At 40.5% G+C, this 26,739-nt stretch overlaps 1 protein-coding gene and 1 long non-coding RNA gene across 5 annotated transcripts in view; one reads left to right on the top strand and one right to left on the bottom strand.

Annotated features, from left to right (window-relative positions):
• The window catches only part of LOC139614398 (uncharacterized), a 50,446-nt gene extending 24,903 nt beyond the window's left edge, over nucleotides 1–25,543 (top strand). Inside the window, exons 2-6 of one of the 4 annotated variants that reach the window (XR_011687035.1) lie at nucleotides 18,677–18,779; nucleotides 19,272–19,392; nucleotides 22,605–22,657; nucleotides 23,773–24,170; nucleotides 24,376–25,543. This is a non-coding gene — a long non-coding RNA (uncharacterized lncRNA). Of the gene's footprint in view, nucleotides 1–9,597; nucleotides 18,588–18,676; nucleotides 19,393–22,604; nucleotides 22,658–23,772; nucleotides 24,171–24,375 lie in introns of those variants that run through there. The other 3 variants (XR_011687037.1, XR_011687034.1, XR_011687036.1) reach the window with 3 other exon arrangements.
• The window catches only part of tbx4 (T-box transcription factor 4), a 58,491-nt gene that overhangs the window by 19,012 nt on the left and 12,740 nt on the right, over nucleotides 1–26,739 (bottom strand). Inside the window, exons 2-4 of the mRNA XM_071471611.1 lie at nucleotides 9,289–9,630; nucleotides 5,108–5,253; nucleotides 4,735–4,829 (exon numbers count right to left, since the gene is read on the bottom strand). Coding sequence (XP_071327712.1) covers nucleotides 4,735–4,829; nucleotides 5,108–5,251 — 239 coding nt within the window. The 5' untranslated portion in view covers nucleotides 5,252–5,253; nucleotides 9,289–9,630. The remainder of the gene's footprint in view (nucleotides 1–4,734; nucleotides 4,830–5,107; nucleotides 5,254–9,288; nucleotides 9,631–26,739) is intronic.

Genomic DNA, 26,739 nt, shown 5'->3' on the forward strand with positions numbered 1-26,739 from the left:
GTTGGGGAAATGTGGGATCCCCTGGGTGACAGCCCGGTGGTTCTGTATCTGTGTCTCCTCCCCTGCCACCTCTGCACTGACCCTCCTCACATGTTGCAGCCGTGGACCCCAGCCTTTTTTTCTTTTACATCAGGGTCACACTTTATTAATTTTTTTAGTACATGTTGAAGAAGTAGGTCGCTGGTTATAGTGTTTTTTAACTTCCTTTTTTAAAAAAAGTACCCAGTGTACAACACTGTTTCATTGAAAGTGTAATTAAGCTGCCTCAAATAATATAAAGCTATTGTCAATGTACATATTAGTTGGGATTTTCAATACCATCTAGTTTCACTTGTTATTTCTGACAACTACACACTAGGAAAACTCACAAGCAGGAAAGTTGTTACTTTGACAACTGGCAAGTGTGAACTGTTGTGTCACCAGTGTCAGCTGTGACAAAACCTTTCTATTTTATGTAGTGTGTGTGTGTGTGTTTGTGTGTATATATATATATATATATATATATATATATATATATATATAATTTTTATTTTTTTATTTTTTTATTTTTTAAATACCATATAAATGTCACTTTGTTTTTTATGTGGTGAAACTTCACTAAAAATGTACACTTAATAAATAGAAATGAACAGATGTTGTGGACCACAGTACACAGCCTTAAGGACACAGTCAGTCCTTCTCCACAGTCTTGAAAACACAGCGATAGCTTCACAGTCTGCTTTTATATTGGCATCATGATGCTATAAACAGCTTCATTTTAAAAGCAGAATCATCTTTTATTGTGTTCATTAGCTTTCAAACATCTTTCAACCCTCTGCACATTTTCAGTTTTATTAAATAAACGTGCAAACTTTGTAATACGACAACCTACATTTTAGTTGGTTTTGGAGATTTCAACTGTTTATCTAATTGTTTTAATCCACTGCGTGTGACACTTAATTTATTATCAAGAAGAAAAGTCTGTTTTTAAACTAATCTTTAAAAAATACTTTTCAAGTTCTCCAAAACACATCCTAGAAGATTTAAACATCTGAAAACATCATAAAACAGAGTTAATTCTGACTGGTTTATCATGTAATGTTTAGAGTAATACTGACAACACTTAACACTGTGACATGGCTATGAAATGTCCATTTCACCCCTCACTCTCACAGCACCCTGCAGCTCTACACACACGGCAGTCTCCTTGACCTTTGACCTTTCAGCTCTACAAAGAACAGCAGAGTCACTCATCATCTTGTACTGTAGTATATAGCGAAGACCAGATATCCTGCATCACTCTGTACCGTCCTGGGTCTTACTGTAATTTTATCCACTATTTCTATTGGTCATGTTACGGCCGGGTCACAGCTGCACTGTGGAACGTACAAAACAACTGGAGCAGAAATCAGACAGTTGTCGAACACGTCCTCATTTTTACAATGTTGGCTAAACTAAAATTCTTCAAATGAAACAATCTGAGCTTGAACTGCTGAAAACTTGAAGCTAAAGCCAAGCTATGATGAGAGGCTGCAAATAAAAAGAGCTTAATTTGAAAGGATCCCAGGTCAAACAGGCTGGGAACAACAGAGCTGAACTCTTGTTTGTAAATCTGTTTCTAATCATCTGATCTAAAAACACTGTGCTGGAGCAGCGCTCACAAAACTAATGACATTCCCATTTGTGTTTAGTGCTTTTAAACAAAAGTTAGCCTAACATGCTAACTTTTGGTAAACATTATATCAGCATGTTTTCATTTTCATTAGCAAAGGTTAGCATGCTGACATTTGGTAAACATTATAGCAGCTATATATCACCATGTGTTCATTGTCATTAGCAAAAGTTAGCATGCTAACTTTTAGTAAACATTATAACAGCTATATATTAGCATGTTGTCATTAGCTAGCATTGTCATTAGCTAACTTTTGGTAAACATTATAACACCTGTATATCAGCATGTTTTCATTTTCATTATGGGCATGTTGTTGTGCTAGCGTTAGCATTCAGTTCAAAGTACCACAGTGCCTAATAGAAGCCTCAGAGCAGGGCAGCATACCAGATATTTGACTCTCATCAAACTCTTATTTTACAACTGTTGTTCCTTGTCAGTGTGTTACCACACACTTTTTTCTTTGCCCACTTTGTGCAGACAGTAATTCTCCTATTTTAAAGATTTTTTCTATTATTTTATTTGCACTGCTCTATGATACTGCAAGATAAATAATTTAGCTTCTGTTTAATGATTTACCATCGTCCTCTGATAACATGACAAAACAGATTCGACGGAATTCAACAATTAAGTGATCAGTAATTACTTTAGAGCATTAAAGGATAACCTGAGCCTGGTTTAGATTATTATTTATTTTTATTTATTTACAATTCTTCTCTGATCAGTGATTAATATTTGACTCATTATTGGATAATCAGTGATAACGAGTCTGATTTGACTGAAGAATGGTTATGAACACAGGAAACTGGGGTCACTTACAAAACGCTCAGATTTAATGCAGTGTTCTGCTGTGTTTTACTGGGCTACTACAACACGCTCCTTGCTATAACAGATGTCAACATTACCAAATATCTGCTGGCATGATAACAAGCTGAGTAGCTCCACATGCACTATTCATAACACACTTGAATAATTCAGTCTGGTTTGATATGGTTTATAGTGAGCTGGTTTCCAGAGCTGCTGCTTCTGAAGGATGAAGCCAGTGTTTGTGACCTTCAGCAGTGTCTCTGCCTCAGACTGACTGGAGGTGAAGGCAGACAGGTTCCCAGCACAGCTGCACAGCTACACCACTGCACAGCCCTTCAAAGGGCTTTAAGGATTGAGAGCCCACTTTATCAGCTGGACAAGGGAAAGCCCATCTCTCACAGTTATGCAGCATTAAAGAAAAAATGTGGTGACCTTTTACATTTTTTACTGGAAAAAAAAAACCATCCCATGAGGAAAGAGAGGCGGAGGTCGATTTGAGAGTGTACTCATTCTCTGGTTAATGTCCAAAGGCCTCACTATCTAATCCTCAGGTCACATTAAATCCAACAAGCCCAGCAGTCATTTGTGTTTTCAATTATGCTGCAGGAACGTCGTGTCTCTTCCTGAAAGTTATAACTGCTATATGTTACTATTAGCTGTCTAAACAGATGGTCACAGAGAGGTATGATGCTCGTTTTGCATAATGAAATCGTTTTATCACTTTCACTGTAATTTTCCACATGCTTTACATTTTGTCCTGTGGAATAAAAGCCACTTTTAATATGTTATGTGGAAACAAGTTTCCAAGTTTCATGTTGGTGAACAGTTCTCTTAGAGGAAAAACTGAGTGTGAGCCACAACATCACTTTTTGTGATTAACAGACTTTAATATTAATTTTATTTAGAGTAATTTTGAACTCTTTTTTTTTTTTTTTTTGAGTTGTGAGATATGTGAATTACCTGATAAGTAACCAAGTACTTTTACTCAAGTACTTAAGTATAATTTGAAAGCACCTACTACTAGGTGTGGGCGATATATTGAATATACTCGATGTATAGCGGCTTGTTCCATGTGGGAACATGAAGTATAAATTGTCACGTAATTTTCCTAAGATGCTGGCATGAAGTTCTCTTCGATATTTCTCTCCTCTTGCTTTCCCCTTTGGCACCCTCTCTCACAGACACACCCCCCTGCCCATCCAGAAAACCCTCCTGGCTGTGTGTGTGACGTAGGTGAGGTGTGTGTTTTTGTATCCAGAGCAGAGAAAACTGGAGAGAATGAAGAAGCGAGTTTATAGGCTGCGGGTTTAGAAATGGTAACTGAAGATGCAGGCGGACGAACTGGTTCAGAACACACTGACTGACATGTATGTGCTGCTACTGCAGCTCTGTCTTTCTACATCGAGTTTGCCTTGACTTTAGTTTACCCTCAATCAGAGCAAGACACACACACACACACACACACACACACACACACACACACACACACACACACACACACACACACACACACACAGAGGGAAAACCAGTAAAATTCTGCCCTTCACCTATTAAATTATTGACATAACCAACATTATGTTTCAGGTATGACCATATAGTACGTGTGACCTCCTCTGTCTACATGCTGTTGCTAAAAGGGTTAAAAAATATAATATTTATATTTTTGTCACGTCTGTGTCATATTTATATAAAGTGCAGACATTGAAACTATAGTGACAGTTATATATAATGTTGCAGGTGTCATCAATGTGACTATCAACAGATGTTTTCTGTCTATTTTTTGCTCTTCATGAGTGAAAAACAGGCGAGATGCTGAATCTCTAGCTCACAACACAGCAGCGAGGCGTCAGAGTCGTCTCTTTATGCATCAAAGGGTTAAATCATGAATTTATGAAGTGCTTTAGAGTAAGTTTCAAAATATCACGATATATGTTGTGTATCGTGATATTGCCTAAAAATATCACAATATTATTGATAAGCCATATCACCCAGCTGTACTTACTACTTTACTTTTAATTTTCTGTTACCTTATTTCTTATACAAACATTTTACACACAAAACTTTTTTTCATCTTATGAACTGTTTTTTTTTACTAATTAATAATTACTTAAAAAATTCTCTCATACTTTTTGTAAAGTAAAATTTAGAATATGTTTTTTTTACTTGTAAAATGCAACATTTAAAGTGAAATTAAGATCAAACGTTTAAGCTGAAATGAATAACTAATGATTTTCCATCTTTCAGTCTGTTACTGACAGATGTTTTGCTGCATCACTCACCTGCCTGCTTTAGTAATGATCATCTCTGTGCCGGCCTCGTGGAACTTCTTCCACAGCTCCCTCTCATGAAGGACGACCTTAATGTTCTCGATGTTCTGAGGAGGAGAACGCACGTCACTGTCAGACTCAACACAAACCAAACCATTTCATCAAAGTATAATAAGTATCAAGAAAAACACAATTTATATATAAATATCTGCATGTAAACACACTAATGTGCCTCTTATGAAATCATCTACTTTTTGTTACATTTCAAATTTGATTTATTTCTACTTTAAAAATCCCAGTTATCAGTCACTCCACTCAATGAAGTTCTAACTATGTAGAGAATAATTCCTCTATAATTCAACAGTCTACTCGGCTCTGTGTGTACCTGGTCGGGCTCACTGGAGCTGGGAATGGCGGAAGCTACAGATAGGCCCATCGGTGACTGGTCTGGAAGGAGATCTGTCTCCACGCCAGTCTGGACCCGGCTCACACATTCATCCGTCACAGCTGAAGCCTTCTCCTGCAGCATCTCTGCAGGATTAGAGAAATACTCAGCTGTCAGACGTATCAGTGAGAGGCTGTGACAGCACAGAGGAACATCCACTGTATATGTGACACTTTTCAGATACAACGCAGACTCTCCAGAATCCACATGTTGTGAATCCTATAGAAATGCGAGAGTGGTAACTTCACCGCCATCAGATGCGCACACACATTATAACTGACTATTGTGCCCTGTTCAAATTAATATGAGGCATTATTAGGCTTATAGAAGTAGTTTATGTGTAAAAGTTATATTAATATACATTCGTTTTAATTTTTACTGAGAATTAGACAAAATTATTAATTATATAAATAATGACGTCTGCTAAAGTTAAATTTGCCTAAAAAAGCATTGTGATCAAAAGGATCATGAAAGTTTTCCTGCATGTGAGAAATATTTTGATTATTTTTACTTTGTAATTATTAGTCACTGACACTATTTAATAATCTTTTCAGTCCCATTTCACTCTCCGGATCTGCAGCTCCAACTCATCATGACACTTTATATAAATACATCTAAAATTAAGCCTCAAAAATATTTTATCTACAACACTTATATTTAAATTATCATCAATTTTATCAATGCACATTTTCCTCCTGTCCATTCTTCTTTTTCTTCTAGACTGCAGACAGATACACCACATCCTCTGTTTAATGTGATGTAATTTAAAGGTACATTTTGATGTTGCTCATCTCACACAATTTCAGTGGGCTTGAATGTAAATTGAAATATCTAATATTTAATTGTAGTGTATAAAAAGCCATATACATGCTATAAAAGCTGTAATAGCTGATTTGCATTAATAAATCAAACTGTTGAATGTGACATAAAAATGTGAGGAGCAGATCAGTGTTTGGACTAAAACCATCGTCACCAGTCGCTGTTGGTGAGAAAACGTGGAAAATAAATTGTGTTAACTCGACTCACACGGCGTGCGTCAGGTTAACACGAGTCTCTGTGAGTGAGATTATTATTACTGGATGTAAACTTGACAAAAAGGTTCGACTGAACATTCAGTTAACGACTGAGGACCAAGTTCACACTGTTTGTCTCCTGCTCTCCTCACCACACTGTTTGCTCTGGATTCAATATGGACAGTAAAATAAATTCCACATATTAAGATATAAACAAAATCACTGATTAAATTTAACTTATTCCGATATGATCAGTATAAACATACAATAATAAAAACACAAGACATCATAAATAATATAATCTAATCTACTGCTATAAAAAAATTTTAAGTTCAGTATTTTTAGGGTCTTTAAAGATAATGCAGTCATTCAATGCAGTCAAGCTTTTCACTTCCCATGATGCAGTGGGGCAAACATCACACTGATCAGTGCAGCTTTTTTCTATAAATCTTTCCTTAAAAAATTGTAGCCATGAAAAAGTCACAAAATCCTCAATGAACTAACTGCTCTGTACAATCTGTATATTAATGATCTGATAATTATCTCCTCTGAACATGTAGCTCATACAGTCACTAACTCAGTCTTTACTGCAGCAAATCACACAGACACACTCTGCTCATAGCTGCAGTCAACATGTGGCTGAGAGTGGAGTTTGGTGCGAGGAAGCATGAGAGGAAGTGAACCTGGTCTGAAGGAGAAACCTTGAAAACATGACAAGAATTAAAAGCAGTTGCAAACGAGATGGATGAGATTTTTAAAAAGGAACAACGCCAAAGAAAAAAAGCAGCTGATATTAACTCAGTGGAGGATAAATTTATCCTTGTCACTATGTTGACGGTCATGTGTCCCCCTGTCTCTCACACCTACAGAGCCGCTGCAGATTGTCTTTCACACTGCTTCATAAAACAGCGTCTCTGTCTGCGTGTCCTCCTGCTGCTGCTCCGAGCCTCTGCTCTGCCTCGTGCAGCTCCAGGCTGCAGACGCTGCTCTCTGAGAGCTACTTCACTCTCGAACCTTTAGTGACAGATTAAATTATTTCCGCTTCAAAGATATTCATTTTGTTTTAAAAATACCCACTGATACATGAATTAAAAAGCAGTGCAGCTCTTCAAACTGACATATTTCATATTCTGACTATAATTTGTCTTTCAGATCGTGTTCCAGCTACTGTATTTTAGACGGACTATGAGATCTCATTGCTCTCCTAAAACTTTATAGTGTTCTCGATTATCTTAACAACCAATCTTGCAAGGAAACAAGGCAAAAGAACTACCTGAAGCCTGTCAGTGTAAAACCTGTTGCTTTCCTCTCCCTGCTCCTGGAGCCTCAGCAGTGTTCGCTCCACTGAGGATGGAGGCCTGTAAACACAGAGTGGCCACTCTCTTAGCCATGAAAGTGGAGAGGCGGCGTCCAGTGTAAACTGATGGAGACGTGTGTGAAAGCTAATAAAGATTAGGCCTGACAGGGCAAACCTGGGCCTTTCACTGAGCAGCGTGAGCCAGACCCCTATTTCTGTTCCTGTCACTGTGGACATTCAATCTGAGAAGTATTTAGGACACACACTCCTGTGGCACATCGATGCCTGTCAACACTGTAAAAAGGTAAATAAATAAAAACAAAGTCCTGACATCATGTGTCAGATTTTCAGTGGGTCTGTTTAGATGACTAAAATCTTGGAGGGAGTCTGATGTTTGTACCGTTAGAAATGTTTGCTTTAAATTAATCTGCTTGTAAAACATTACAACGCACTTAAAACAGAAGAAGAAGAAGTGATGCATGTGCAGCAGTGACAAACAGTGTTAGTAATGTTCCTATACACATCTGGAAAGTCTGGAAAAATACAGAGGAGGAATTTGACAAAAGCTTCATAAAAACACAACTGTCCCTGGTTTGCGTTTGACTACAAATGTAGTGTAAAGCTGCGTTGTTGTTTGCCATGTTGTGGATGCAGGTCACATGGTATGGCCACCGTCAGCATGCATCAAACTCTGTACTGATCACATTATGTAAATCCTGCAGGAGGCCTGCAGGAAGCGGAGCACGGATTTTAAAATGCAGACAAGTCTAAGAAAGAGCTAAGAAAAAAATCTTGTCGGCTATGAGAGATGGATGTTTTACTAAAACAGCTACAGGTCACACATTTCAATCTGCCGCCATTTTATATCTGCAGCTGTGATACATGAAGGCCTGAGCATCAGCAGTGGAGGAAATAACAACCAGTGTTGATGATGATTAATACATAAACAAGAACATTTTCCAACATGTCTAATTTGACAGCGTTTAACTCCACGTCACTACAAACACAACAGCCTGAAACCTGAATTCAGCTTTTGGAAAATCAGATTAAAATAAATGAAATATGCAGATTTAAAATGAGGCCTGGCATTTAATCCAACAACCAACTGACTTTTTCACAAATAAAATACAACAGTCACTGTTGCAGAAACTCCCACAGTGACTTCAGAGCCTGTCAGAGGTGGATTTTTAATCCTGCTCCACATTAAAAAATGTCAACACACACAGACTTGTCGAGGGCTTTAGCGTAATTTAAAAAAGAACATGAAACATTTTCAAAAACAAAAAAAATAAAATAAATTTTAAAAACATATTTAAAATATTGTCGCTGTAATTTCATTACGTTGGTGCCTGCTACAACTGTACAGGCCAATATTAAACGATAAAATAAAAATGTAATATCTTTTGCTTTAATATGATAATAAAAAAATAATAGTGTTGTCATTATAAATTGATGTAATAGTAAAATTAGAATGAATATAAATAAGCCTACATGTGTAAATTTGACCAATATTTTTGCATCATTATATTTGATTATGATGTTATTACATAATAGAAATATAAATAAATAAGCAGTGAATATTAGAGAGACAGCCTCTGTCAGAATAAAAGCCTCCTCATCAGAGCTGAGGATGACACCGTTTCCTGTCCTCACACCCACTCCTGAAACAGGCCGCGCTGTTTACAAACAAACAGCGCTGTTTACAAACAAACAGGTAACTAGCGGATAACCAGCTGATCATCAGCTGATCATCAGCTGATCATCAGTGAACGCGGCAGCTCATCAGCAGCGCGGGTGCGTCTCTACTGTACCTCACGCGGTCAGCTATCTGCTTAAATCCATCCCCGTGCACCGCAGCTCGTGAACAGCGGGGTGTCTCCTTCCTCCCGCGCCTGCACGTGGCTTTAAAACCCTCGTTCTGTGGCGGGAACCTCGCGGCGGCGGCGGTGTCCGCTGGGAAGTGTCAGCGCGTCGCTCGGCTCCGCTGCCTTAGTGCCTTTCAGCTCCGACACTGAGCTGAGATCTGCGCCTGTGCGGTGCTCCTTCTGAAGGGAGGAGGGGGGCTCAGTGGGGTGATTTTCTTGGAATCACACACACACACACACACACACACACACACACACACACACACACACACACACACACACTCAGGGCTACACGTAGAGTAGTCTACACACAGAGGACGTGTGAAGGCAGCGGGAGGAGAATGATTTCTCCCCCTGCTCCTCTCACCGGGCTGGCCCTGGCGCTGCGGCGGGGGAGAGGAGCCTCCCAGGCGGGTTGTACAGAAGCCTACTCGCCCTCACAGACCAGTCAATAAGACTCTGATCATCACTTTAGGTCAGCGGGCTGGACTCCACCTCAGACAGCCTGAAATTTACCTGAAACCTACAGCTACAATACAAAACCATAAACCAATAATCAATAATCATCTGTAGCTGAATAAACATGTAACCTTAATAAAATAACCTTAGAATAACCTTGTTTTGCCTCAGGGATTGATGATGATCACCGCCTCAGGGATGAGGCTAAAACATCCTGATGCGCCACAGGCTCCACCGCTGCCTGACATTTACACCTCAGGAAAAGTGACATTAAAACAACCTCTATTAATATCTAATTAAAATACACTATTGATCTACACATCGAAACACTGGAGAGAAATATATCTCAGCCGTAGAACTGATCTCTGCCACCGATTTAAAGAGTGTTCAAGAAATTATGGTCGCTTCAAATATGAAGATTAAAAAGTGCGGAGTGAGCTTTCCTCCAGAGCAGCAGAAACTTAGTCTGCGTCCCCTCCAGGCCACGGCAGCATCAGGGCCCCGGGCATTATGAGACAGACCGTTTCAGTGGGACTTCTTTTGTCTTCATATAAGCTGTTTATCTGACACGTTATTACCACAATACCGCTCCAAAGCAGCGCCACATTAACCAGTCTGCTTTATTAAAAAAAAAAGATATATTTATTTTTAATGTTTGAGTCTTTATGGTTTGACTACGATCCCTTTATACGTGAGGATAATTTAAAGTGAGGAGAGAGATCTGCAGGTACCAACAGAAGATCCTCACAGTCTCAATCAGAGAAATCAAAGCTCCTTGTTTAGAATAAATCTCAATTCGTTCTTCGCAGTCTTGGCTCATTTGTGTCCCTTCATCCCTCCCGCTGACCCCGCACCGATCCTGCAGCGCCTCCGCGGCCTGAGCGTCAAACCCCTTTAAAATAATATTCAAGGAAACGTTCACATACGTTCATAACGTTCATAATAAGTCACCAGCAGCCGCAGGGACCCGCAGGGATCCGCAGGGACCCGCAGCCTCCCGGTGGCGGCTGAGTGACGCGGAGGCCGCGCCGTGTTCGCAGGTGAAATATGCGCCTCGTGGTTTTGCGGTAAATGAAGCGTGAGTCTGCAGCGGGACCGTAAATCAGCTGCCAGCGGGACTGACCTGTCTGCTGGTGACAAGAGAGAGTGATCGGCCCCCGTCTGTCATCGTGTGTGTGTGTGTGTGTGTGTATATATATATATATATATATATATGTGTGTGTGTGTTTGCCGCCTGATAGCGCCGCTGACAGACGCTCAACTCCAACTGCTGAAAAGTGGAGTTTGAGCTGTTGCTTCCTTTTCCCGCCTCACTTCCACTGCAAACATCACTCCCATCAAACCAGTTATTGTTCTTTATTTAACATTCATCATGTTACACTTTCCCTGTTAATTGAACCAGGAGCTGCACCACAGCCTGAGGAGTGTTAAGCTGTTCCACTGACACACACTTCTCTGTGATGTGGCTGCGTTTATCTTAGTAAACGCCCTTATTCTGTCAGAGCCAATTACACAATCAGACCAATTAGCTAAAACACAATTATACTACAGCCTGGACTCATTTAGAGCCTGTAAAGTGGAGCACATCCAGCGTTTTGTGCATGAGGGAGAATTAGGATCCTTCTATCACCCAGCTCTGTTACAAGTACTGACATGCATGTTACTGCCTGGTGTACATTGTGCTGCCAAAGCCGACAGCTGAGTGTAGGTGGGAAATCTGCAGAGATGTGACTTTTTGCCCACACCAACCAACAACCTTTGTTTAATCATGCTCAAAGTAAATAGTAATTCTATGTTTATATTTTGAGGTATTTTGCTTGGCAGCAATGGACCAGACTTCATGGAAAAATTAATAATTTTAATGTTAAAAAAAAAGCATTGCTTCAGAAACCAGTGAGTGTCTCTGAGTCAGAGTCTCTGAGCATTCTTACCTCCTGCTTCACCCTCAGCTCGGCCTGACCTCTGCTCCGTCAGTCTCCTCTCCACTGGGCGTCTGTCAGTCCTCACTGTGACAGACCTGTGCAGCCAGCACCTCTGTGAGTATCTGCTGCAATCAAAAGGTTAGATTCTTTTTTATATAGCAGCAGAAATTGAGCAGAGGTTCTGGAAGGGAATTGAACCTCCACACACTCCCACCGTCACGTGGTCGCAGCAGGAGGAGGTTTTAGCTGCAGGCAGTCTGACACCAGTGTGAGACTGGGAAATATGACTTCCATTTGGTGATGACTGGATGGGAGACGGACTCCAGTGTTCACAGGACTCAACTGCGGCTCTGTGAATTCTTTTAAATTCGATTTTCATTCAACTTTCCATCAGTGTGATAGTTCCTGATGTTCTTATGAAATTTAAGACGTAAAAATCAATCTATCCCAGAAACCACAATTCTATGTTAAATATTATATCCTGTATTTATGTGTGAATGGTTATAAATTAAAAGGTCTTGCTCCTGTTCCACTTGGTGTCATAAACTCTATTTGGGAACATTTCTGTATTTTCCAGTTAAAAAGTGAACAACTTCACCGTCCTGTAAAATTTATTGATTTTTAATTATTCAAATAAATTAAGATAATCTGTGCGGCTCCTTTCTGAACTGAGGGAATTATTCCACTTCTGAAGATAAATAAACCATTTAAAAACACATCATCATAAAGCAGACAGGCTGTTATTTTTTAGCTGATGAAAACTTCATGTAATTTAAAATTTAGCTAACAGTTTGTTTAAAATACAAATTTAATTTCAGCAATATGTGACTGAAACATAAACACAGGACATAAAAGGGCAGAAGGTATTTAAATCCTAAATCTGGACACAAACACTTGTAGACTTTTAGATTTGAATTTAATGTGATATTTGCACATTATGAAGTCCTGTGTAGAGCTGCGTTGTGTTTCCGCTCAGTGTTACTGTGCAGACTGTTGTTGTTGTTATTTTATCATCCAGTGAAAACTGGGTCGTTTTCCTGCTTTGAGGCAGGAGCATCAAACTGTTTTCAAACTGTGAATCTGCATTTTTGCATCAGTGAAAACAAATCTTCCACATGTCGGAGTGATTCACACACAAACTGCCCTGCTGCTCCTTTACTGTGAATTTCAGTGATTATTTTTCTGATGTGAGAAATGTTGGTTTTCCCTCCGTTTCCACCTCCTGCTGTAACCTCGCCACTCCAGGCTCCATGTCCCCAACACCTCTGTGATTGTCAGGATGAAGAAGTGGTTCGTCTTCACAGTGGTGCAAACTGCTCTGATTTCACTTATTTGAAGCGATGCTGCTGTTGGTGTTGTGGTTGACGGAGTGAGGGGGTGTCACACTTACAGTGGTGGGAGTCTGGCCTTCTCTGGCAAAACATTTTCTTGTGTAATTGGCAGGAGGTGGTGGTGGTGGTGGTGGAGGTGGGGGGTGGGGGTAGTGGCGTCTGGCTAATGCACGCCACCACATTTCTCCCGCTGTCTGTTCTTGGCCTCCTTGTTTCCTCTGGAGTCAAAATGGTGGAGGCTGAGGCTCCTTTCTTATTAGCTGAATATAGTGTGAGCCCCCTTCCCCCTTCCTCATTCTCCACATGGCTTCATTTCTAATCACTGATTGGTCATTTTCACTGCTCCTGGCCAATGTTGAGCCCTAAGTGGCCGCGGTACGTCACAGACGAGGTGGAGATTTGTGTCGGCTCCCCTCCTCAGGCCCCCGCTGTATTATTGTTCATGGCTGACCTCCAGCACATTGCACAGACCTGCTTTAGCACATATTATGATGGATTTGTTCTGAAGGTCTTATTGAGTGTGTGGATTAAGTATCTGATTGACCATCTCACATTCCTCAGCACCTTGAGAGCTACTTTCTCAGGTGTAAGAAACCTTTCTAACGACCCTCATCAATACTTTCCCCTCAGCTCTTCAGAGCAGTTTCAGCATCTCTCAGCTCATTTGATTTCTTGTGTCTTGTTGTACTGCTCTCTTTACTGCTGCAGGCAGAAAGCTCTAACACCTCACTGCACTAACTTGTCCAGCACCAAACAGCAGGCAGACGAGGGTCGTTATAGATGGTGGATATAGTGGAGCGTTAGACACTTTTCTCCGGAGCTGAAAAGGAAAGGCATTATGGGGCTTAGATTCATGGAGTGTCTAACATTCACCATCACAGCTTTATGGGGTGATAATATGTCCATGTTGTGTTTACTGGCTTTTTTGCAGAAAAACAAATTGACAGTTTGCTAAGTCTGACCCCTTTGTTGGTTGTTACTAGACTCAGGCTGATATTTGATAATATTGATTATTGATTTTTTTTTTTTTTTCAGTTTTGCACATCCTGTCCTGCTGCTGAGTCTGACCCTCATTTCACTGCTTTGCTTAAAAAAAACTGCATAGCAGCAGCATCACATATACCTGAAACATAAAATATAAGTTATAATAATATAATTAGATATTTAAAAAACAAACACTAAAACTAACACCTGTACACACACCTGTGCATATACACACACACCCTGTGATAATATCATATATCACGATATCTGGGCTGGACGATATCGAGATATTAAATTTTGGATATTGCCCAGGCCTGACAACTACGTCTGTTCTCACCTGACACACAGAGGCAGTTTATGGAGATAATTTAGCTTCTACATTCATGACAGTTTTTTGCAGCAGTTTGTCCCTGATGTCACATAGTAAAAAACAATAGCAAGTCTCCCATCAGCTTTTTTTTTTTTTTTTTTTTACAGATTTTATAAGCTGTAGCTAGCTAGCTAATTAAGCTAATGTTAAAAGTTGGTTGAAAAAGCTTGTTTTTAAAATGAGAATCTTAAATATTACATGATGACTAACATACATGATCTAATACTAAAAGTCTAAAGTTACATGTTCCAGGGAAAAACACCAGAGGATGATCCCTTAGAGGAAACAGCATCGATACTGTACAACTGCGTGGAGCTTGTCTCATTATTATAAATAGGTTTTGGCAAATACACCATTATATTAAATACATCATCAACTCTTTTAATTAAACTTAATGCAAAGATCAGATTTATCTTTTATCTGTCTCACACAGTCTCACATCAGTTGATGGAGTTGTCATGGAGACGGGTCTGTTGACATGTCACATACAGCCTCAGTGGCTATGATGGTTTCATCCACATCATTTGTGGGTCTTCTCATCTGTGTTTGCTTTAAGGACACTGATCCAGTTCAAAGGTCCAGAAAAAGCTGGTCTCCTAAGTAGACCTTGACTTGGATTTGGATCCGTGTTCCTGGGTTCCAACTTAAAAGTCCTGGAGGTTTTGAAGAAGCTGTGTTCATAGGAAATGTAATGTTGTGCTTCCCGTAAATGTGATTTAACTTCCTGACACGTGTTTTAAAAAGGTTCAGACATTCCTCAGTCTGAGGGGTGATTCAGTTCAACTGGAAAAGGCCTCGACTTCGAGTAAACACTCACCCCCTCGAAGGGATCGTTGCTATTTTGTGATTCGTATGAACCTAAGCTTCATGCAGTGTTGTCGTGTTGTTTTGAATATGTCACAGAGTACGTCTTCATTATGTGGAGCGACTGAGCTGCGCGGTCACATTAGATCCGGCCCTTAATCTCCTGTGGCCAATTAAAGGAAGAGCAGTGGTTTGTTTCCATGAAGGCCTCAGATTCAGTCACACGCAGCGGTTTGACACATTCAGAGGCTGGCTTAGCATTTTCTCCTGAAGGCAGACATCTGTGCCTCAAGTGGCAGAAAAGTGAAAATCATAGAAACAATTATATTATCGGTGATTAACAATAACTACTGCTTTCAAATATTTTCATGATTTACTTAGAAAAAGATGTTTCCCGTCATTTAGACCTGGACAGTGTCCCACGTCATGAGAACAGTAAATCTAATGTGTTCAAGTTAAAGACTTTTATCCTCAGCGTCGGCACAAATCACAACATTAATGAGTGTGAATATCTGCCCCAGACCAGTTAACCTGAAGCTCGGGGCAAACAACGAGGGCAGGAGTAACCAAGCTCCGTCACACACGAGGGAGAACTCAGTCACACTAAACTCCCTCCGTCCATCAGCAGCCCCACACGTTACTTTAACTGCACGGGTAACTGGTTTCCATCAAATCAGCTGTTTTAGAGCATGGTTCATCCTAAAAGAAAGTTCAAGAAACTCAGTGACACATTAATCACAATTTCTCCACATAGGAACATAAATACAACACAGAGTGCCCCCAGTGTTTCTGTGAATTTGTTGATGTTAATGTGCAAATACATGAACATAAAAATACATGGACTCATTGCGATGTTGTTAAGAGTCGGTGTCTGTGACTGGAATATTCTGACAGTGCGGAGAATTCACTGAAACACCATCAGCCACCTAAACACCATCATCTGTCTGGATCAGTGGTTCTCAACCTTTTCCAACTCATAGCCCACCTGAAAACCTCACATCCGACCCTGTAACATTACAGAGGCCAAATAAAAACGTCTCTGAGCAGTTTTTATTTTAACGACAGTGATCGAAGATTCAGGACTGAACTTAAAGCAGAAGTTTTTCTTTTTTGTTTGACGGGAGAGATCAGTTGTTGATTCACCATCTGTCTCTCGACTGTTTCCTTGTAATTCTTGTTTCTAACCAGATATATTTTGATTCTCCAATTATCCAGGATGTGATCTTTTAGTGAACAAACAAACAAGTATACAAACAACATAATCATTGGCTTATCACAGCCTTAATTCAAGAAAAACAGAGTTTTAAACATTTTTTAATGTTTTTAAAGATCATTTTATTTTAAAACATTTACAAACAAGTGTGTTTCTTTTTTTTTTTTTATAATAAGATTTTATCACCAGAATTGTAGCCTCCTGTTTAGCAGCAGATTTGTTGACCCGATACCTTCACAGCCCACTGATCTGGTCAGGTAAAATTTACCTCTGACATAATAAACAGTTTAAATGACGACATGAATGTGAAATATGTTACAGAGTTGTTAAAATATTTTTGCTGTCTTAGGGGGAGGGGGGGTTTTCTTTGGGGGTTTTTGGACTTTTGACTTCCTGGGTAAATGTCATTTGTCACCACGTGTCTCCACCCCCCCGACCCTGAACAGAATAAGCAGTTTAGAAACTGATGGATTGAATGAACAGATACCTTACATAAAGTTATTGGATTTTTTTTTGTTATTATTAAACTTTCTTGATTTAAGAAATTTCTAATAATGGAGTCATTGTTAGGTTAAACTAAGTTAGGTTAAGGTTTTGGGTTTTTTTGTACTTTATTTAAATTTTTTAAACCCACAGCTGCGTTAGTTTCTACATTTTTCTTTTTTACATACGATGATGAAAAAATGTCATAAAATACAAACCGGTCCTGCTGACGACACTGAGCAGCTACAGCTCCACATTCTTGGGACTAGTTTTTAAACTTTCTGACTCTGTAGCTGTAGCAGTATGTAAAGAGAACAGTGTTAGCACGTCACACTCTGCCTGTGTGACTGTTGGTGTTCATGTACAGTACGGTGCAGGGAACAGCGTCACACTGTGAGGCTGCTCCTGTAAAAGCTGAATATAAGTTGTTTTTTGAAGCTGTTGTTTGTAGCTGAAAATCAATGTGATAGTTTGGTTTAATCTGTGGATGAATTAAGAAAAATCAAGCTGAAGCAGCAGAATCAGTTTTTCACATGAAACTGAGCTGAACTTGTGTAAAAACAGACAGGCCTATAAACCTGCTGCTGTTTATCTGGCCTCTCTCTCTCTGCTCCGCCTCATAATCTCTGGCGTCTCACTAGTTCCCTGGTGCTTGTATTTAAACAGTGTCATGCCCTTTGTTTTTCAGAGGTAAGTCCCCGGGCCCTTTGAAGTGGGCGCCATGTTTGCACTGTGACCATTTAATTTGGAGCGCAGCCTGATGATATTAGTGTCAGGGTCAATTGCTGATCTCGGTTGGACTTCAGAAGCTGCTTGGCTGGCCGTACGTAGGCGTCATGTGCTGCTCGGTTCAAGATCTGGTCAAACCCATAGTCTTACTTACACTCACACACACACTCCAGCTCCTCCAGTTCCCCTGATCCCCGAACATGTGACAGGGCAGACATGGGACCTGGTTATTCTGCCGACTTCACCAACATGAGCCCAGAGCGGTGGAAGTTGTTGCTCAGACCTCCCATGGTGGAACCTCTGAAATCCCTTGTCGTGGTCTTCCTGCACCCAAAGCATCAGTCGGCCAGAGCTTTTGTTCTGCATCTTCAGTGAAGAAATGCTTTTACCATGTGCACAGAATGTGGAAGTGATGTATTTGGACTTCCCCCGCTGCCTTTCATGTGGTTTTCTAATAGCAGATGTAAATCAGAGATGCCTGGTTCATATTGGACTCTCACACAGGGACCTCAGTCAGGAGGAAATGGAACCAGTTATGAACCTGAAGCTTGTGAGTCTTCACCACCTCTGATCAACAGGTGTTGATAAGCATGCCAATAACAAAAGACTCATGCAGCTATTACATTATTGTGTTTTCATGCAACTTCCACACCGTTTTTTTCCTTCTTGTCTGAGAGGTTGTGGTGTCCCTGAAACTCCCCCTGTTGTCGGACCTTTGTCACTGTAGCTAAATGTGAAGCAGCAGCAGCAGCAGCAGCAGCAGCAGTATTTTTAACTGTGAAAAAGTCCTAAAATACAGACACATGTGACAGGAACAGGCTAGTCTGAAGTCTCTCTCATTGTTTGATGTGGGTCATTAAAGTGAAATGGACTCAGGGGTTTTACAGGGACTAGTCTTTGTCCCCGTCCTCTCTCTGGAGCACTCGGCCATCTTCACTCTGCTGCTGGAGGTAAAAGCCGGTCTTCACTATATCTCTGTTTTTATTGGGTGTGAGTGATTTGTCAGCCGTCATCTAAATGTTTTTCTCCTTGTGCTCAGCTTTTGTTCTCATGCAGGAGAAAAACCCAGAGAGAAGATTCCCACACAGATGATGGAGGATGTTCATGTTTACAGGAGTGTTATCTGCTGGAAAAATCATGAAGTAAAAGTACAAACACAACAATGTAAAATAATTCATTACAAGTACAAGTACATAAGTACTAAATGTAGTTAAAGTATTAAAGTAATAGTACTGACTGATAAATTATAATATGACATCATTAGATGATTAATACTGAAGCACCAGTGTGTCAGCAGTGTTACTGTTCTAAGTGTTAAGCTGCTGGAGGAGGAGCCATTTTAAAATTTTAAAAAAGTTCTGATCCATAAATCTATTTTCAGTTTTATATTTTTTCTCTAATCTTTGATTATTGGTCAGATATTGGATCATTGGAACATGTGTTGAAATGAATCCATGTGAGAATTTCAGAGGGAAAAATCACTTTTTGCTGGAGCTGTTAACTTGTAGACATCTGAACTTTGACCCTGACTACACTGATTTCTGTGAGCACTGATTACATCTCTAATGACGTGGTGTATTTTAGAAGCTTGTTATATTCTCCATCTGGACACTTTATCTCATTCCTCCTGGCAGATCCTCTTGAATCCATCAGATGGATGGGAAGCGTCTGTGAGCTGCCATCTTCAGGCTCCCTTCATGGAAACTGGCTCGTCATCAGACGTTAGTCCAAGAAATGACAACACACATTTTTTGGGTCAGTGCAAAAATACCTTTGGCAAGTTTAAGTCCAGGAAGTAGTATGGCTGATTTCAGCCAGTGAACTGAGGGTCTCAGGACTTTGAGAGAGCTGATACGGGCTCAGTCAGAACCAGGTCTGATACTGGGGGCACGATTAATATTGTAAGCCATCTGATTTATCTTATTATTGATTATATTGATTCACATTCACTAAACCTGCATGTGATCTGAAGCCATAAATAAACAGATTTTCAGTGAAAGCAGGTGAGCTGAGTTGATGCTTTATCCACAGTGAGTGAGTCGCTCCTGAGTCTCAGTGGAGGGTGAAGAGTCTGTACCTCCTGCTGTTACTGTAGTTTCCATCAGTTACAGACATGTGCACTGAATTCAAAGTTTAAAACTGAAATAATTATTTTCGTCACATTTTTGTTTCCCAAAAAAACAAAACCCAAACAAATACTCAACATAAGGATATAATTCTAATATTCTAGCATCATCAGTCCTTGTCAGGGCTTCAGCGTCCAGGTTTGTATTTATTGTACTGTCTTTTCTTTCTTGAACAGTCAAATCGTATCTTAAACTAAATGCCTCTTTATTAACCATTTATATTGTCTTACCATTCTGATCGTTTTCCTTCTTTAGTTTCAAATGAACCATGCAGAAATAAATCTGCATTCATTGAATTTTGATTTTTTGGCCACTTGGTTAAAGCTCAACAAGCTGTAAACACAGCATCAACACGTTATCACCTCAAACCGGTGATTTGGCAAATTTGTGAGCAAACAGAGCCTAATTTACATATTCAGGACAACAGAGTTTGAGTCTGATGAATATTAGTCCAACGCTGGCTCTTCTTTTAGCTTGTGTTTGGTCTCCACCAGCTCCTGGGGGAGAGATCTGCATCTTCAGCTGCTCTGACTGTAGCTGTCTGCTGTTACAGTGGGTTCATCAGTGCTGCAAATATCAAGCAGCTGTGAATATGCAGATATAATTTGAGGAGGATCTCTGCACATCAGCCAAACTGGAGCTCAGAGTGGTGCCTCTGCTTTCAATAAACTGCAGCAACTAACATGTCAACAAGCAGCTTCTCTCCATCACTGTAAATGTCACCTCTGTAGATGTCGTTGAAAATTCAACAACGATTGAACTAAAGTCCTTTTCACTATATTTCTCTGCCTCACTGAGTCGGTAGCATCAGTCCATCTTAAACGGCTGCTGACCACAATAAAAATAAACCAGGGTCAAGATTTTATGTTTCAGTGAAGATTATTGGTGTCTCATATTTCTGTTGAAGCTTTTCAAATACATATCAAAGGTACTCTGGGATTAGTGAGATTTTAAATCAGCAGCTTCAGTCCAACATTCCTGGTCGTGGCCTTCAGAGACGAGACTGATTAAACAACCAGCAGACTGGTGAAGCAGAGTAAGAACATGTTCCCCAACATCACACACTGAATCTCTCATGGTAATCTCCAAATCTTCATGTTTACAACCGGCCAACATGTCACTGAGTAATAAACAACACTTATAAATACTGCACACTGTCTCTAAAGAAGCAGCATCAGTCAAACTCCAGTCTGAGAACAACACACGTCTGCAGAGCAACTCAGAGTTTATCTAAGCAGGCGTGGGTGTATTTTACATGCGTCTGAGCTTGGACAAGTGTTGGGGGGGTTGTATGTTTTTAGAAGAGCTGCCGGGTTTAGTCTCAGCATCGACTCGGCCGCCTTTCGTTCATCATGACAGAGCTTGTTAGTCTTTGCTAATCTCCTGTGTTCATCTCGGTGTCAGCCCAGTGTGTGGAGGCCAGGCCTCTTAGTGTCATCAGAGCAAATGATTTCTCCGGGGTCAGACGCTCGGATCCCACATAGTTCTTCTTTCTGCCCTCTTTAAACACGTCCTCGAGGACTCGCCATGATCAAAAGCCCACTTCTGCAGAGGCCTGGACGTGCAACAGGCTCGCACTGTGTTTGTGATCTGGGCTTGGAGAGCGGCGGGCGCAGGCTCTCGCTGCCGTTTGATCTAGGACAGTAAAAGCCGCCTCCACGCTGTAGCCTCCGCTGTTTCCTTTAGCAGTAATGAGTGACAAGATGGAGGCTGCCCAGTGTGGCCTTCTCCAGCCACTTCATTAGCCGCCCCGCAGTGTTTGGCTTTGCTCTGATTTACGGCTTTTCCGTTCGACTCCTTTCAGTTTGTAATTTGTCTCCAGAGGAGCAGGTCATAGGAGGATGTACCATGACACACTGTCTTTACATAGAGCCCTTACAAGTTATATTTATTCCAAATCATGCTGTAATGGATGCTGTGGAACAATCAGGAGTGCGTGCAACTAGGCACTTACACAGCAGGGCTCAGAAACATGTCGACCAAAGAAGCAAAAATAAATTTGGCCAAATGGTTTTTCTCCAGCACAGTTACATAATTCTTTTGTGAGATTAGGTAAAAAACAGTTTGTTAGTGTTTTGAACGTCCTATTCTCGGTCCTCTGCGTGTCTACTCACACTCCACTTGGCATGAGTTCTGTTGGAGTCCACGTTACTCCAGAGCTCTTTTAGAAAAGTGCATGTTTCACCTTCTCAACCCTTCATAAAGAGGTTTATTGTGGTTGAAAGCTGCTCACCACTCACTGCTCCCTCTGGGACTCAAACACATCTTTGATGTACAGTATGTTTAGGATCAAACACAACTCTAAATTAGAAGAGATGACACTGCTCTGCTGGACCAGCTGGCACCGCTCCACAGCCACAGTGGAGTTAGTTCTGTGAAAATCAGCAGACTCACAACAGACAGCATCACAACACCTGCATGTTTCCACCTCCACGTCTGACTGCAGGTTTTCTGCACCCACCACTTTAACCTGCTGTGTGAAGTCTCGTTTGCAGATGTGATGAATGTTTAGACTTTTGTTGCTAATGAAGAAGCTGCAGTTTGTCCCTGTCCTCTCTCCTGGGTTCAAACTGCTTCTGCCTCATCTCAGTCTTTTTAGTTTTATTAGTTTTATTTGTGTTAAAACCTGAGTGAAGGATAAAGTGTCAGAGCTGTTTGAGAAGCGGCTTAACAACTGTCAGATGTGTTTTATTAATAAAAGATTTAGTATTTAATTTGTATAAACTAATATAAACAAATAACCTGTATGATAAAAAACAAACAAACGGCACTTTTTAAAAATGTATTTATTTTTAATTTATTTAGATTTTATTTTCATTTCTCAGACACTTTTATGCGAAGTGACTTCAAGTGAAGGACGTCAGTGAAGCTTCAGTGCAGTGGGAAACCTTGGTGTAAGTATTTAGTGCTGCATCTCTTTAATAAATACAAGGAGAATGTTTAAGGAAGTGCAGCTAAAGTGCTACTGTGTTGAAAAATCCTCAGTATTTTTTATGGTTATTTTGGTTATTTTTACAGATTTCTTGTTCAAATTTATTTTCTGCACCAATTTCAGATTTGAAATGGTCCTGATATTTGGATCAGTGTATTTCCTGCACTTTGGGTTTGGACATAAATATTACATATTACAATATTACACAGTAAATCTCATCTATAATTTCACTTAGATATGAATGTATCAAGATTATAAATTGTGTTTCCTGTAGTTTGTTCTATACATATTACACTCATTATACAATATTTAATAAAGCGGATGATGGCACTTGTGGAGTGAGTAATTGTGCCACCTAGTGGTTGTTTCTTTGGTAAGAAGCTCTGGTGGAGATGTGACCTGACGGTGCAGAGAATGCTGGGGGATCTGACATGTATGTGTGATATCATTTAAGAAACATGAGCAAAAATAATCAACCTGCATTAAAACTGAAAACAGGGTTTCAAAAAGAGGCTGTGGACACAGTTTGTCTGATTTGACTGTGTTCTGTAGTTGGATGTGTAAAAAAATAAAATAAAATGAGAAGAGCCTGAATTATAAGAGAACTGATGTTCACCTGACCAGGAAGTTACCTTTCACAGTGCATGCTGGGAAAGGATCCAGCTGCCATTGACCCTGAACAGCAAAAAAAACAAAGACACAGAATAAATCAATAATTTAAAAAAAGCTTCAGGTCCTGTACTGTCAGATCACTTCATATTTGTATTATGTTTGTTTTTTTATAATATTTTTTTCACATTTTTATTTATTATAAAAAATACTATTAATATTCAAGCTCTCTGACCTTTGCTTGTTTTGCTTTATCTTTCTTTATATTTTTTCTTCGTACTGTTTTTATTGTTAGGAACCAAAACATCAAAGCAAACTCCTCATAAGTGAAAACCTGCTCGGCAATAAACCTGATTCTGACTCTGATTCTATACATAATCCAAACAATACCAGCTTTTGTGAAGACAAACTGGCGGCTTTAATATAATGACCTGGGATTATTTACACAGCAAACACTTTCTCTTTCAGTCCACAGGTGTCCGTGTTTTGTTGTTCTCACTGCAAAACTCAGTGGGAACAAGATGTTAAAAGACGCTGATGAACAATAAGAGACCGTGACTCAGTCTGATGAAGGAAATGAAATCATTAACACCAGAATGAAGTGTCCCCAGAACAGAAGTTACGGACTTCCTTCCTCCTCACTCAGTGTCCAGGAGGGGGCGACGGGCCTACATGCTGCGGAGCTGCTGCTGCAAACGGTCCAAAAAAGTAGGACTCACACACTCACACACACTCACACACTCCCTCGGATGTGCCTGAGTCTGACTTGTTGCATGTGTTGTTGTGCTCTGAACGCACCATGACGATCAGACGGAGAGGTGAGAATGACAGGAAGAAAAACTGTCACCTGGTCTGATGAATGTATGGTGAGTACAACATTATTCTTCTCTCTAATTATTTAGTTTAATCTCCAGCTCTGGTCGATTTGATTGGTCAATACTCTGTTAAAGGAGCATCACATGAGGATTTTTCTCACTCATGTTTTCTGTGATCACTTAACTTTTGAAATGTTTGACAACAACTTTTCATATGTATTTTCTACCTCTGTGTGTTTGTCTGTTTGTGTGTGAGGTACTGGCTTGTGGAAGTGTTGCAGTGACGTCTGGGACTTTGTGTTTTCTCCTCCTCCTCCTCCTCCTCCTCCTCCTCCTCCTCCTCCTCCCTGCCTCCTAATGAAGGAGAACAGAGGCCTGTGATTGGACCCCTCCTGCTCCATTGTGAACCAGTGTGATGGCCGCACCTGAGCCGAGCAGCCAATGGGCTGCCTGCTCCGTCAGCAGCAGGGAGAGCAGCCTGTGCTCTGCAGACACCACACAGGTTTCTGGGCCGTCTCCCAGCACGTTCAGCCCGATGCACTGCACCGATACTGGCCTTGATTCACAAACACAGGATCTGCTCGTCCTACTGCTGCAGGTCAGAGACAGAAACCTGCAGAGCTGTTCCCTCTGTCTGAACGCTTCTGTAGCAGCTGGGATATTTTTAATATCTAAATTACATCAGTTATAACCTTCACATATGGAGATCAGTCAGTATCTGCAGGAGTCAGCTGGAGGTGGCTCCTGTCCCATCATTTTACTTTATTATAATATCACAGCACAACTAAAATAAAATCACATTTGAGCAGCATGTTATTGTAATATATATCAACACAACATTAAAACACTGACAAGGCCCTGATAACAAATCATTCATCTCATTTAAATTTAAAATAACTGAATTTTGAATTTGAATTTTGAATTTTAAAGGCTAAAACTAATTGATTTGATTAGAAACTGAAAAAGTATTCATTGTAGTATTACTTTTTAAAAATACTCCATTACGAGTTAAAGTGCTTTTTGCATAAAATATTTCTATTCGTAAGTATTGACAGTAAAAGTGGGTGTTAAGGAGCAGGAACTGGCTTCTTAGTGTTTTATTAATATCTGTTATATTATGAGTTTATTATTATTATTGATGCATGACTGTACAGCGTTATCATGTTGTGTGCTAATTTACCATACTTTTAAATCAGGAGCAATGCATTGTATTCATAAGCTGATTTTGCAGTAAAGTAAATGATATTTGCCTCTGAAATGAATAAGTTACACAAAATGGAAACACAACCTCAGAGCTGAATAAATGTATTTATTCAGCTAACACGTCTATCCCAGTTTCTGTCTATTTGAACACGTGTATGATTAAAGAAATTAAAAGAGCAAATCTTAAACATTAATTTATTAATAAACCACCATTGTCTTCATCTGCAGTGGTCTGTGTGTGTGTGTAATGCGGGACCTGCTGACTGGTAAGAGGAGCAGAGCAGGTGAAGTGGCCCCCAGCTCAGGCCTCAGTGAGAAGCTGCTGTTTGTCTCCTGCTCAGCTTCTCCTGTGGCCTGAAGCAGCTCAGACAACAACACAGGCCCGCGCTGATCATTTCACCAACTTGTGAATAATCTTGGCCTTTTTACCCCACGCCGTCACCAGCCATTAGTCATGATCCACGGGGCCTCCACAGGAGCCTATTGATCACTCATTGACTGATCGATTTAGACAAATACCTCTCTCTCCCAGAGCGCGGGGTCGAGCCGCTCTCTCTTGTTAATTGAAGATAACAGAGGAGCAACAATGGCCCCTGTAACAGAATGAGAGTTTTGTGATTATCGCTGCAGAAAGAAAAGAAAATGAAGAAGAAGGGGAGGAGGAGGTGGAGGGGGGGGCGGGAGGAGGAGGGGGACTCTAATTAGGAAGCGGGGCGGTGTGGAGGCTGTGGCCGGCAGGCAGGCGACAGGCGCCGGGTCCTGGACAAAAGGCTGTCTGCTGCCCTAACCCCCCCCCCCCCCCCCCCCCCCCCCCGCGCTTAACCCTTTAAACCGAGACACACATATACACAGTTTATCACACACAATGCTGCTGCTGCTGCATCATACAGGCCCCAACACACAAACACACACACACTCACACACACTGCTCACATTTTCACTCCGAGGAAAAACTCTCTCAGACGCGGGTTTCTCTCAGTTATACTGTTGTTAGTTGTAGCTGCTTGTTTAACCTCAGAACAAATGATTATTATTATTATCATTATTATTATTGTTATTATTATCATTATTATTATTATTATTAATATTATTATTATTATTATTATTATATAGTAGAATCATTTCATGTGGACCAGAGTCTCCTGAGCAGCTCTCAGCAGCAGTTCTCAGCCCCTGTCCGGCTGCAGAGGATGTGCGTGTGTGTGTGCGTGTGTGTGTGTGTGTGCGTGTGTGTGTGTGTGTGCGCGTGCAGCAGCAGAGAAAGCTCTTCCTATAAATACTGACATTACTCCACTCTTTCTAAAAATACCACACAATACTGGAGGAAACGCTGACTGGCGGTGACCGAGGACCCGCTCGGAATAGACCGGACCTCCGACACAGAAAAGGAGCCACAGCTGATTCTGGTCCACTGCCG

The sequence above is a fragment of the Trachinotus anak genome, unplaced genomic scaffold, assembly GCF_046630095.1.
Source record: "Trachinotus anak isolate AG129_WGS33_773 ecotype Australia unplaced genomic scaffold, CSIRO_AGI_Tana_v1 ptg000034l, whole genome shotgun sequence".
Classification (NCBI taxonomy): Eukaryota; Metazoa; Chordata; class Actinopteri; order Carangiformes; family Carangidae; genus Trachinotus; species Trachinotus anak.